The sequence below is a fragment of the Larus michahellis genome, chromosome 5 (genome assembly GCF_964199755.1).
Source record: "Larus michahellis chromosome 5, bLarMic1.1, whole genome shotgun sequence".
NCBI lineage: Eukaryota > Metazoa > Chordata > Aves > Charadriiformes > Laridae > Larus > Larus michahellis.
Window position 1 is genome coordinate 34952759 of NC_133900.1, and position 14664 is coordinate 34967422.

A 14664-nucleotide genomic window follows, 5' to 3' on the forward strand; every position below is an offset into this window, starting at 1 on the left:
CTATTTGTCCAAAGTGGGAAAACAGCAGTGAGAAACATTAATTTTCAACCTGTTCAGCTAATATTGGCAGAAACAACACAGCTATGGAGAACTAAGAAAGTGAGCTTGGTTTAAATTATAACTATTTAAACTTAAAATGTATTTAGATCTCATGGAATAATTTCCTGGTTAAGTCAACAAAATGGTTTACAGATCCATGGGGAACGGAGGACATTATCAATTTTCATTTCAAGAAGCCTAATCCAGACCTAAGAAAAGCCTTCCTGGTTCTATAAGAGGTTTTTCTTGTTTGGTTGTTTGTTTTTTTTTTTTTAAATTAACATGCTAACTGTTGCTCCCACAACATATCATTTCTAACGTGATATAGTACTTATGCACAAGTTTTGAATTGCAAGTACAAGCCATAGTTTAACTGCTTAAAGATCACCTTCTTAAAAATGCTTTTGATGAAAATATGATCTTGAAAAACAAATTGTGATAACTGATCATAAGTATATTATTACTGTACCAATACTACAGTGCTAAATCACAATGATTAGAAAAAGAGCCGTACTCAAATTTTCTCTTTTTCAAAATGCTGCTGCCTCAGGCCACAAGCTACAAGAAAAAAATATTTTTAAAGCTAGCTTTACTTTCACAGTCCTGTCAGAGCAGGTCCTTAAAAACTACAACGTTTCAGCACAAGTCATCAGAATAGCATTTTTACAACCTTTACTACTGTGGGATAAAACTGGAAAATTGCTTAATACTCAAACTGAAAACTATCATCAATTTAATTATAACATCATTACAATGATGCTATAAGGAAGTTTATTACATTTCTTTGGGAGCTTGCCTCCCTGGAAGAGTTCACAATGCAGGATCCACTTCTAAGGCAACACCAACACTTATATCCGCTTGCATACTGCAGTTTCTGGAACATCATGTGTATATGGACCTTACAGTTAATTCTCCGTTTTCCCTAAGGAGTTGTACTCCCCAACCCAACAATAACTAAACCTCTTACATTAATTGTCATAAGGTGCTGGTAGCGTACAGAGCTCATGTTCTTGAGCATATGACCTTCATCAAAAATTGCATAGTTAAGCTTCAACCTGCGAAACAGTCCTCGGTCATCAGAGCTGCTAATTGCACAGTTGTATCTGTTGGGGAAAGATATCATAAAAGACAATACATGACAGTGCATAAGACAGAATACATAAGAGGCAAGATGTCAAACTGCCTAGAAGTAACCAACCATAACACAGTTTACTACTGGCAAATAGTTCCAGTTTACTTGATGAGCCAGTGCTCTCCACAACTTTACAAAAACCTGTGCAAATCTATCACAAAGTAATATGTATCCATTTGTATTTATTATTTAATAGATAAATAGCATCCAAAGCAACTATTACATAGTACCTGCTACAGCATTAATAAAATTCTAGTTAACCACTGCCTGAAAAAAAAAAAGTAAGTTCTCTTCCCACGTCACCAAAAACTAAATTTTGTTTTGTTGTACCACTAGAGGTCAGTAGTAGCTAACAATCTCACTTGTTTTTTAATTACTGTACTTACGTAGTTACAATCACATTGAAATCGACAACTTTATTATTAATGTCCACCCTGAGATGTTTCCGATCTTCTTGGGATCCTATCAAAGGACAAAGCACAATGTGAGCACAATTACTTATGTATAGTTTATATACATACAAAAATACAGTCAGCAGTAAGTGTCTACTTAAACAACTGTCTTAAAACAATGCTTCCATGAAAAATTAATTTTTTCCTAGGTTGACCATGCAAGCAACTGTATTATTGGGTTCATTTCTAAATTACGTTCCTCACCGTAGTAGAAAAGGACATTCAATTCAGGACACCACAGATGAACTTCTCTTATCCAGTTATCTGTAAGACATCAGTAGAACAAAAACCAAGTCAGTTATACTTTATTATATCTTATATAAACCAAACACCTGTTTTTAAAGCATATCCCTTTAAACTCTCCTGAAGGTTAAGAAACTTTGTCTAGATGCTGGAAAACTAATAGTATTTAAAGGAGATTAAACAACCCTCAAGTGCACTTTCAGTAACTCTTACTTAACCAGCTTGCACTTTCAACTCCTACAGAAATAGAACCTGCATGGTCTGTAACCACCATATAAAATAATGCAACAATTAACTTTTCAGCTCAATTTCTTCCCTACATAGTTAACTCCTCCAAAAGCAAAGTCTTCATTTGTCAGTACTTGCATCCAGAAGCGTTTCATCAGGAGACACGGTGCCTCTGGGATTTGGCAAGGAAGCCTGACAACTCGTCCCAGCTCCAGGTGTGCAGCCAGCAGAGCGACGTTGCCATGCCCAAGGGGAAGCTGGCCTGACAGCCAACACAAATGCTGACCCCAAACCACAGCAGAAGGGGCTCTCAGGTAAACGACACTTGACCCAGGCTGGACTCAGATCCAGAAAGCATGAGGAAAGCTGCAGGTAGACCGCACTTCCCATGCATCCTCATGCTGGATGGCTTGGGCCAACCCGCCACTACAATTCATGACCCTCTACCATTCACTTCGCAAAAGCACCTTCGCTGACACCTTTATGTACAAACTCAGGTTTTAAGTAACATGCATTCTTAAGAGTTATTTCAAAAAAATGGGTTCTAGTGGATTTTAAAAGAACACTGAAAATTTCAAACTGATGTTTAACAACCGGAAGCATTTCTGACCTGTGTTAAGAGAAATTTTTGAAGCCTAAAGAAGTATTTCATATTAAAAGCAGCATTTTCTTTCTAAATTAAACTTGCTACTTTCTCCTTTCTACAATCATTCAACAAACCCAAGTTTAACTCCACGGAGAACTAGTTTCTGCTCAAACACATCAGCCTCCCTGAGATACTTTATTCCACGATATTCTTCCTGCTTTCAACTGAGGTCATTAAACAATCAAAACACACCACTAAAATACAGTCAGACTCATCATTTTAGGATTTTGATCTGCTTTGACACATTCTATGCAAAGAGGAAAAAAGACTCCATGTCTCAAAGATGACTCAATGTCTCTATTCATGTTAGACCTAATTAATTCAGAACAAGCATGCCTTCAGTATCGTTTGCATTCCAATTCAAATACTTAAGGAGTTAAATATCGCCGTAATAAAATTAAGTTTTCTTTCACAAAATTATCTTTGTTTCACAGTCTGTCCACGATTTTTTTCTTTTTTAAACAAACAAATAATTTTGAAGCTTGTAACTTACCTAATGTTGAAGCTGGCACAACTATCAAATGGGGACCCATATTGCCCTCTTGGTAGAGATAAGCTAGAAATGCAATAGCTTGAATTGTTTTTCCTAAGCCCTACGAGAAAACAAATCCATTTAAACAAAATTTACAATCTATAGAACATAATAGTGTTTTGTACTTGTAAGACAATTACAGTGTAGTGAATGTTAACTAAAGATTACAAATCTGCACAGAAAAATTGTTCTGTTTAACCACATTGTTTTACAGAAGACAACTCCTCCTTAAGCACAATTGCAGGCAAACTCCAGCTCAACATTTGAGTATGAGGGATTCATCTTTTCCATTTATGAAGATTTCATTTTAGTTCAAGTTTATCCCGCAAATTTTCTTCAAAAATTGACCTTCCTGAAACCAGTGCTGCAGACAAGCAATCACTTGGAAAGTAATTGTTTCCTTCCACTTGAGCCAGTTGTACAAAGAATGTTCCAGCTATTTCTGAAGTGGAATTTAATATGGAAATCACATTTCTTTAAGATGAGTCTATGTTTCCATCAATACTCGCTTTCCTGTCTGCTGTATCATGGATTTAAAAATTTATCTTACCTACCAACAAAACATGCACATAAGGTAGTTCTTACAAATACGAAATATATGGAAGTTGAGAAACACTGCCTTAAGTCTTAGTGAAGCAAACCCATCCATTCACTCATGGGTCACCACAAGATGAACAGCAGCCAGGATTAAAAGCAACTGACAATTCATGTAGCATTTAGCAGCTTCACCACTAAGTTTGTTCTGTTGCACTGTTATTGGTGGTGTCAGCACCAAACAAAACCTAAAACCCATAAGGCTTTCTCTCTTATCTCAAAACTTACACGGAGCGTAACAACAGGAGATGGTTGAAATGCTGGAGAAGCAGAAAAGGTTTCTACCCGCACAGTTTTTTCTGTATCGTTAACAACTGGTTTTGAAACTGATGGAAAATCGTAGAAGACAGGGGCTCACTACAACTAAATGCTGGACAAGTAGAATGAATTATATTTACAGGCAAGGATCTACTGAAATGAATGGTTTGAGGATAATCTGTTGTGGTAGAAACTGCTTCCATTGCATCAGAAGACACCATGTGACTTGTAATTATCAGAGTCAGTGAATCTTAGGGTAGCTTTGACTTTCAAATTGAAAGTATGAGCTCAGCAGCTTCTAAACATTTGGAGAAACTGTTTGCAATTTAAGTTATATTAGCTAAAACAAATTACTTACAATCTGCTTGAGGCTTCTAGGAAAAGAAAGAATTTAAACAAAGTCATTTTTGCAATACTTTTAATGATTCTTAAATAATCAGTTTCACACTTACCATTTCATCAGCCAATATGCCATTCAATCCGTGTTTATGCAGCAGTGCTAACCAGTTCAAACCAATCTTCTGATATGGCTTGAGTTCCAAACTGTTAAGAAATCAAGCTTAATGTGTTACCATATTTTATTTGTTTCTCCATGAAATACAACTTTACACTCACGTTAATCACAGGATGGTAAGTTTAATATTGCCTATATTTTAATGCACTCCAGATCTCATGTAGTGAAAAACACATCAAACTTTATTTAATCAGTTACCTGAATACCAAAGAGCATTTCTGAACTAAGTAGTTCACCTGAATTTTCACACATCTTAAATGATCAAAATGAGCGTTACAATAAATAACTTTCTTCTAAAATCAGTGATCCACAACCAGTTAAAAGCAGTTACACAACCGCTAATTTTTAAAGTACACACAAAAAAAGTGGCATTTAGCAGCTGCATCACTAGGTTTGCTCGATCATACGATTACTGGTGGTGTCAGCATCAAACAAAAACCCAAACACATACAACCCACAAAACACACTCAACAGCACTTTTTTCCAAACAAGAAACATCACTGATAAGCTCTCTCCAAACAGTTCTCTTGCTCTCCGGTTTTATTTTGACACAGCTGAAAATCCTTTTGCCATTTACCACTAACAGCCTCCAAGTCTAATCCAGGTTGCTACTCTGGCCATTCCACTTCACCCCTATGCTTCCTCCCTCCCCGCCCCATACGCATTTCCATTCCTCCTAAACTCTCTCTTTATTCCCAATATCCATTTGGGGATCCTTACCAATTTACCTCTCTGAAATAAAACCTTCCCCCCAATACATCCCCGGTGCCCCTCCTGCTGGATACAGAGTTCCAGATCATTTTGTACATCTGAACTTCCTGACCGAGGTTTTCAGTCCAGCCGACAAACTTTACAAGTTTGCTCAGTTTAATTTCAATTTGGCATCTTTGAAATATAAGGTCCCCCATTACAGAAGCAGCTTTCTTTGACCTTTTGTTTGAGGTAAGCCGACAACTCATGATCTTGTTACTTAAGGCTGGCTTGCATGTTCATCGAAAACTGGAGCAGGAGAAGGTATTGAACACTGTTATATCTGTTTGGTTTTTATGTTCTTATCCTCATCAACAGCTTTCCTGATACACTAAGAAACATTTGTTGGATTCCCTCAAGTGTTGCACATCACTATCTAGCTCACTAAAAGCTGCCAGTGTCAAACATTTGCAACTTCACTTTCAGAGACTACAGTTTTGAAAATCTCAGTCTTCAAGTATACCTTATTATCTGACACCCTTGTGAGTATAAAAAAAGAGAAAGATACCTCTGATTCAGAATGGAGGGTTGCTCTATGTTCCATCCACATCCTCCATCTTCAGTAATCCTGGTTACTTGTTTTGTCAGCTTATTTGAAATGTCTTCACATTTATTCATGAGCTTTAGAACCACGTCCCTCTCCTTCAGCAGTATCTTGCAGTTCCACACTATGTCTTCCGACAAACCAGTAGTCTTAGTCATTTTTGTAAACTGCAAAATAATAACAAAAAAAAATTACTGTGAACACTGGCAATGGGAGCAAAGGCTCTACAGTGAAAATCCACAGCTGCTGCAGGCAGCACGTAACTCAAGTAGCAGACAGCAACAGCATCCCAATCTCCTCTCAAAACTTCAACTATTCCTTACACACTTGGCCCACTGCAAAACTGTACAAATCCACACTGAAGGTCATCATTACAGCCCCTCACATTGGAAACAATTATCTTAAAATGAGAGAGACATTCTCTGAAGAGTGTCTAATGTAAAATACAGGAGCTTTAAACTTTTAAAATCCTCAAGGGGACGCAACGTACGGTGCAAAGCAAGCTCTGAAGGCCAGCCCCACTAACAGAACAAAACCACAAGAGGAAGAAAGAAATGCACTGATTATCATTACATCTCCTTTTAAGTAATCCCTATTATATAAAAAAGATAGAAGATATAAGCATAACGTAGGCATCAAGGCAAACCAACCTATGAAGAAAGCTATTAAGATTTTGTTATGGATCTGTCCGGAGCTCAGAATTATGTGGTCCCAGTTCTAACTGTACCACAAACAACACAGTAAAACTGGACATAGTCAGACTGGAGAGAAAAAAGAAATAAATTTAAGGGATAAGAAGTTTCCCAAAACTACGTCAGTTCTTTTGTAGTCACCAAGTACTGACAGGGACAAAAAATCAGCAAGAATTGGTTCATTCTTTTCAGTTCTGCACATTTCAGCATGAGAAGAGGAGGAAAATTTCTTCACCAAGCTAAAATTCACTTAAATTCTTTTTTCTTGTAATGAACCCGACCTCCTGTGAAATCTAGGAAACACAAACGTACACAAATCTATCAGGTCATTGGCACTTGCCGATATATTTTCATGTGCAGTACCATCACCCTGACAAGGTTTTAGCAACATTTTTTTGCATGAGCATGTTTCAAGTCAGTATTATCCTCAGTTTACAGAGGGACAAACAAGATAAATACAAATACATTTCCTAAATGTCATAGCAAACGAGCTGGCAGAGGACAACTCAAGCAAGATACCAGAATCTCAACCTACATACAAACTAACACAAGGCCTTTCTTGAACTTCGTTAGGTTTCTCTCCACCCAACTCTCCAGCCTGTCCAGGTCTCGCTGTATGGCAGTACAGCCTTCTGGTGTGTCAGCCGCTCCTCCTAGTTTTGTGTCATCAGCAAACTTGCTGAGGTTACCCTCTGTCCCCTCATCCAGGTCACTGATGAATATGTTGAACAAGACTGGACTCAGTTCTGAGCCCTGGGAAACACCACTAGCTACAGGCCTCCAACTAGGCTGTGTGTCATTGATCACGACCCTCTGAGCTCCGCCACTCAGCCAGTTCTCAATCCACCTCACTGTCCATTCATTTAACTCACGCTTCCTAAGCTTACCTATGAGGATATTATGGGAGAAAGTGTAAAAAGCCTTGCTGAAGTCAAGGGAGGCAACAGCCACTGCTCTCCCCTCATCTACCCAGCCAGTCATGCCATCATAGAAGGTTATCAGATTGGTCAAGCATGATTTCCCCTTGGTGAACCCATGTTGACCAATAACATTCTCCTCCTCCACATGCTTAGAGATGACATCCAGGATGAGCTCGTCCATCACCCTTCCAGGGATGGAGGTAAGGCTGACTGGCCTGTAGTTTCCCAGGTCCTTCTTGCCCTTTCTGAAGACTGGTGTGACATTGGCTTTCCTCCAGTCCTCAGGCACAAAAAGATCTCCTCGACCAAGGGAAAGTCTTCCTTTCTTCGTCTCTCTCTGTTACCTCCAGGGTCTGGGATTCATGAGGGCCGGCTTTAGCAGTAACGACTGAAGCAAAGAAGGCATTCAGTGACCGCCTTTCTCTGCATCCTCTGTCACCAGGGCACCCACCTCATTCAGCAGCGGGCCCACGTTTCCCCTAGTCTTCCTTTTGCTACTGATGTACTTGAAGCCCTTCTTATTGTCCTTGACATCCCTTGCCAGGTTTAATTCCAAGTGGGCCTTAAGCCTTCCTCATTGCATCCCTGCGTACTCTGACAGCATTCCTATACTCCTGCCAAGCGGCCAGTCCCTTTTTCTACATTCTGTAAGAATGTACGAACCATTTACTATGCTTTAAGTAACTGATCAATAATGCCACATTGCAGAGCAAAAGCAAGCTTTGTTAAGCTGAAGTGTACAAGCAGGCTACACTTTTGACTCCAAAAAAAGTTTTAAAATAAATGGAGTGATGCCCTCTACCGACAGCCAGCCGTTACAGTTTTTTTGGGTTTTATTTTTGTTTTGTTTGTGGTTCTGTTCCGTTTTAAACAAAATCCAGAAAGTTTACCAACATTCATAGGTTAAACCAGGCTATGGCATGCATGTCAACACTTGCGAAGAAGTTTTCTAAATAGACACCTCTATTTAGAAATAAAAAGAGAAGAACATTATTTTTAATAGGTGATTAAAAAATTTCAACATTTGTTTTGATGCCTAAAGCTTTGGTTGGCATGAATATTAATCCTGTAATCTATAAATAAAGGTGTGGAGAACGAAGCCATCTGTTATTAACAGAAATTGTATTGTTTCGTGTCAGCACATTAACGTTCATCTCCAAGTTACAACAAGAAAAAAAAACTTTAGCCACTGGTTTACGTGTGAAACACGCGATGTTACCCTGTTGGGCAGAACACAGAGCAGATCCTCGGGTGGCCTTTGTTTTACTAGATGTTCTGACACCCTCCCAAGTTCATTTGGTTCAAATGAGGTCCAAAAATGTGAGACTATCATGGACAACTGAACCATGAGTTTCCACAGCAAGGTTGGAAGAAAGGTCCGCTGGAGTCCCAGGCTGCAGCAGTGCCCCACGGTACATAACCACCACACTGGCGTGCTCTGCTCAGGACTATTTTACACCACTTGGAGGTGTTTTAGGATTCAACTTTCCTGCTTTAGGCTGAAAGTCAGCCTCAACCCTGATCAACAAACCCCAGTTCCACTTTAAGCAGCTCCCATTTCTAAACTGATGCTTTTGCTGCTTCCCTTCAGCTTGCTTTGGTGCAAGGTGCTTCTGGATTTCCTGCTAGTTTGGTTTCCGTAGCAGTTTGCACATGTGCAGCCAAACAAAGTGAGAGACAATAAAAAAGCCAAAGCTACCCTCCCTTGCTATCGCAGTATGTAGAATATGATGGACAAGTATGCCCATTTTTGACTGCTCAGTTCTCCCATTCCCCTAAAAAGTGATAAGCTAAATATAATGCTATGTCAGAATTTCTACGTAATATTTTGCGTCAGTTTAACCTGTGTGTACTCCTTAAGAATTTGTAATTTTTAAAAACAATAGGCATTATTTAATTCAAATAAAGGCTTTAAATGCTAAAAGAGATGGCTTATTTTACGACAGAATAACACCACAAACGAGAGAAATGAGAGGATACAGCATATCTCAAGCAGATACATATGTTTCTATGCTAAAAGGAAATTCGAGCAAGTAACAATCATAAACCTTAAAAATAAGAAACTAAACAGCATTAAAATCCCTCCAGCTCATACCCCTGCATCTACCAGAGGCAGTATGAAATTGCATTGGGTACACACAAGAGGCCAAGGAACAGAACGTCTCCCTAAACCCCAAACGCTCAGCTGGGCTCCTCTGGGAGCCAGCCTTGTCTCTGCCCTCGCTTCTCGGCAGGCACTGAACACAGGCAGGTGCTGCCATTGCGTGACCCTGTTTGCAGCCTGTCTGCTGAGGAAACAGCGCTGAGAGCTGCCGTTTCCAACTCTGGCCAATTCCAACAGTCTGGAAAAGAGAGCACTGTTAAAATATAACTAAGCACCAACAAGCTTTTTAGAGGACTGAGGGTATAGAGGAAGGTTGATGGATACCCAGAAGTGCTCCTTTCCACCAAGGAAAGACATCCTGCTGTCTGCCGGCCCACAATGCGTGCTGGTGGGATGTCACCAGGACCCTGGAGCAAACAGGAGAGGAAGGTGGGAAGCCAACATAGGAAAGGACCCACCCGGAGGGGAGGTATCTCTAATGGCTGTCAGTTTAGTAATGCGTGTCCACCCCGAGGAGGTGTAGAGCATGAAGCTGGTACACAGCAGGCCTGCACTGTAAGAGGAAAACATCACTGAACACCAGCCCCTTGCACAAAAGCTACCTACCATGTGTCTGCTTTGCCCTGCACAGCCAGCCATGTTCTCGGTGTTCCTCCCTCCCTCTCCTCCAAGCCCTCACAGCCCCACTTTCTGCTGACCACCCTTTAGTTTGCCTGCGCCTGCAGACCCACCTACTCCCCTTGTGTTACAATCCTCAATTCCCAGCAGGGCAGAGCTGCTCCTCATGAACTTCTGCTCCCGCATCTCCCATTTGGGCATCACACCTCCTCTTCTGTCTCAGCTCCATGCTTGGGCTTGCTTCTACAACACATGCACCGGGGACCACCCTTCCAAACCTTCTGCCCTCAGAAAGCAAGGTGCAAGTTTAAGTTGTGAATACGAGGAATGCTCAGAAAGGAGCTCTCTTGGAGCACACATCCTACTCTAGTTTGTTACCTACTACTCTCCCTATGCACACAACATGTTCCGGAGAGGCCACTGGTCCTCGCACAGCGAAGCGTCACTTCTCCAAATGAGGAGACAGACACCTAAAGCCCCAAGCACATACCCCAAGCACTCTTCATGCAAGTTAGTGTGTGAGAAGAGACACTCCCCGCTGGGCATCTCCAGCACTGGAGACTGGATAGAACTACCCTCCTGGAAAATCTAGTTGATCTTCAGTATGGGCATTTCTAAATTGCCAAAGGAATTAATCCTTGTGAGCAAGGACGTTTTCAGCTCTCTCCATTTAATTTTTGAGAGCCATGTTTGTTCACTTTTTTCACCTGTATATTTTAAGTGTTAATACTTAACATCAAGTTAAGCATCTGTCTTAAATATCTGCTCCGAAGAATAAATATTTTCAAGAATTCTTAATAACTTTACAAGCTTGAAATTCGCTTAAATCCATCTGAAAAAAAAAAAAATAATCTTGGTCCAACTTAAAAAGCTTGTCTAGAATAAAAAGCCATTTTAATTTACTTTTTCCTGGAAAAAGATGTTCAATTTCCAAATAAGTAGGCTTTAGCCTTAATCTCAGGCTGAGCGCCTTAAAATCTTCCTCAATTCAAGTAACCAACAAGTGGTAACAACTTCTAGTGCTTTGCATTGTGTTACCAAAGAAACCATTACATTAAAGAGAGACCTTAAAACTAAGCCAATTTCTTTAATGCTGAAATTGAATCAGCTCTCTCCATTATTCTACTACTCTTAATTAATTAGTAGGAAAAACATTGGGTCACTGAGCTACTGAATCTTTATAAACAATTAAATCCACACCGATACAAAACATCTGCTAAAATCTGCTGCATGCTACTTCTACTCTGGGCAAGTATTCACAATGCTACATAAACATGTGGTTGCTGACAGCAGCAATCTTTATGAAAGACAAATTTTGAACGCAAACAGGCCCATGCAGCGCTTTTTTTTTTTCTGTTAAATATTTTACAGAGAAAAGGAGAACAGCCCTGTAGCAAATATTTCTGCAAAGAATTAAGCTCAGGCAAAATCCAACAAGTTTAGAAAGGAATAGTCGTATGACAGATGTTCTGTGAGAAGCCAAAGGCTTGGGGCAAAACGGATTTCTTTTGCAGCATACCTGCACCCTGTCTTTTTTTCAAGTATCCTCCTCTTGTCTCCCCCCCTTGCAACACAACATACAAAGATCATTTTGTTTTCCTTAAAAATGTGTTTAGTATTTCTTACTGTTTTGTGGTAAAACATTTCACACAGGGAATAATAAATGTTATTGTTTTACACGTATTGGAGAAGTTCTATTCTGCTGTAAAAAATAAAAGTGGATCTTGCACACATCAGTGGGGGAGGTTTCAGAACACATACTGATGAAAAAACATACCAAGTACTCTGTAAGAGGGCCTATGCACAGATACTGCCTTAAAATCCAAAGCACTATTAAATTAAACGACGAAAGTCTGCTGTAATGCACTTCAAATTTCTTACCAGGACATTGCTCTTATCAGGTCTGATGTCTTGCAGTTAACTGAAACTGCATGAACTGTGAAGGCAACAAACAAACCATGGGAAACATTTGAAAGTAACATCCCAGTGACAGTAGATAATCTACTTACCAAGAGATATCGTTTTCCCTTCTGTTGTGGATTGTGGTTTAGCCTTCTGATGCTTTACCTTTTATTAATAAAAACACAGCAGCTCGCTCCACTAAAAAAATGGCTGCATTGCTCAGCTAGCAAAACCATGCTAGAAACTAAGCTGCAGTAGATTAAAGAAAAAAAAGACAAAAAAAAGAAAAAAAAAAAGACAACGATTGTTTCTTAAGTGAAACTGAAAATATCGATGCTGGCACCTTCAATCATGGAGCTACCCTGGAAGCTGCTGCTGCTGCTGCTATTCAAGTGTCTGCAGTAAAGGTCCTGCCACTTTCTTGCCTCCTGCATGGGTTTTCAGCTACAAGAGCTCAGAACAGGCTAGCAAACACCTCCTTCCCAAGTGAAAGCTCTAATTTCTTCTTCTGCAGTGAAATCAACCAACTTTCGGTGCTACAGAGTGAGTGGCAGTAATGTCAGCCAATCAGCTTGAGTTTTCCAAGAAAATCACCCCTTAATTCATTCAAAATCAGGTCATATGACACTATTTGAAACGCTATTGGCTTAGGAGGAACATAGCATTTTAGCCTAATCAGGATAAGGCCACCCATGTAAGCCTCCCTAGGCTGAAGCCACCTTGACTCTAGGCAGGCTGGGGATAGGAAAAGAAGAATGCAGACCTACCAGAGCCTCCCAGCTGTTAAAGGGCCGGAGCGCTATTATCTTCTGAGCCTTTTTCTGAGAACACTGGGGAATCAAAGTCAGTTCGCTCGGGGAAGCATCCTGCAGGAAGCTGAGGATTTTCGCTTTGTAGACATCCTCCATCACTTCGTCGCCACTGCCATAGTCCTCATCAAGGGAGCTACCACCATCTTCGGAAGCTGACTCATCTTCCAAGTCTTCTGTTTCTCTTTTAGTACTCCAAACACTCTTTTTGCCTTTGTCCTTTTTCTGAAAGCCATTTTGTTCCTTCCCGGAAGATTTCTCCTTCGGCTTCTCTTTACTCTCGTCACTTCTGCTCTTGGAGGAGGCTTTGGTCCAGTCAGCAGCTTCACTTTTGGGAGGAAATTCCATGCCTATGCATGCAACATAAAAGGCAACAAGTCAACACATACTGGTTAAGGGCAAATTAAAACCCACTGTTCTTCCAAAATAAAACTTATATAGATAGAAAACAATTCTAGTGTTTAATATACAACAACCCAACAACAGGTGTACTAAGAGAAAAGAGGAGCAAACACCATGCAAGTCTGTTTAAAACATGTAAATAGTACCACCTGTGAGTATAAAATGAGCAATGCTAATTTGTATACTGCTCAAATAGCAGAAGGTTTTAAGTAATTGTCATAAAATACAGATGATCAATGCTATGCAATATTTGTGAGTTGCAGAAGCTCTGAGGTAAGAGCAGATAGTTAAGAACTCAGATGTATTGCTGCGATGAGATACTGGTCCCACTCTCCCCCGACTGCAGAGATATTAATTCTGCTGATTTCAGAAAACAAGCCTACTTTCACCACAACAATTATATTTTTTTCATTTTAATTGATCTCAGTACAGCATTAGAGGTGGTGGGATAACAAAAACATGCACTTGTTAAAGAAACAGGAAGAATGAGGTATTTCTGCCCAAAATAACCTTACTGTCTTGAAGTAAGATAAAGGTTATTTAACAGAATGTGAGCCAAGTCCTTTTCAGAAGTTACTCCTATGGGGTTTTCTTCCTTCTTTGGAAGAAAGCACTTGCAATGCTTTCTCTTCTGCACAATCCCAGCTTGCTGCTGATTGACTCCGACACCAATGTCTACCTTCTCAGCAGCAGCCGAAAGGACTCAACCTCATGTGTAGTGATAGCGCTCTCCCCTTGTAAAGAATCCAATTAAGAATACTATCCCATGCTCTAAGAATACTTAAATAGCTGATACAGCAAAACATATACATATCTGACAGCTGTGTAACACTCTGAAAAGTAATTAACTCATTAAATAGTATTTAAGTTGTAACTCCCAGATTTACGTGGAATCACGGCTCTTGCACCCTGCCACATTTAATGCACTGGTATTTATAAATTCCTTGCATAATTTAAGGCCCATTTCTAGTATTTTTTCTGCTAGAATGTTTTTTAAAAGGATAAAATAGCACGTCACCTGTCACCTATGCAGTTACTTGCAATTACAGATTTACAAATTACTCCAGTTAAAAAACAAAACTTATTTTTAAACAAGCAGGAGGGAAGCAGGTGTCAGCTTTGACACATTTCAAAATATATTTTATGATATACCCACAGGTAATTACAACTTCTTATGTAAATCTGTATTAGCAAGGCAAAGATATTTATCTCTACTTACAGAGCAAAAGATGAAATAATCATGACACTTAAAAATACAGAAAAGTTAAGTTTCTGTCTTTTATCC

General features: G+C 39.7%; 1 protein-coding gene across 1 annotated transcript in view; it reads right to left on the reverse strand.

Annotated features, from left to right (window-relative positions):
* Positions 1-14664, reverse strand: part of SMARCAD1 (SNF2 related chromatin remodeling ATPase with DExD box 1) — a 45636-nt gene that overhangs the window by 7046 nt on the left and 23926 nt on the right. Inside the window, exons 9-15 of the mRNA XM_074589572.1 lie at positions 12936-13327; positions 5897-6099; positions 4577-4667; positions 3234-3333; positions 1828-1887; positions 1558-1633; positions 1007-1142 (exon numbers count right to left, since the gene is read on the reverse strand). Of these exons, the coding sequence (XP_074445673.1) occupies positions 1007-1142; positions 1558-1633; positions 1828-1887; positions 3234-3333; positions 4577-4667; positions 5897-6099; positions 12936-13327 (1058 nt within the window). The remainder of the gene's footprint in view (positions 1-1006; positions 1143-1557; positions 1634-1827; positions 1888-3233; positions 3334-4576; positions 4668-5896; positions 6100-12935; positions 13328-14664) is intronic.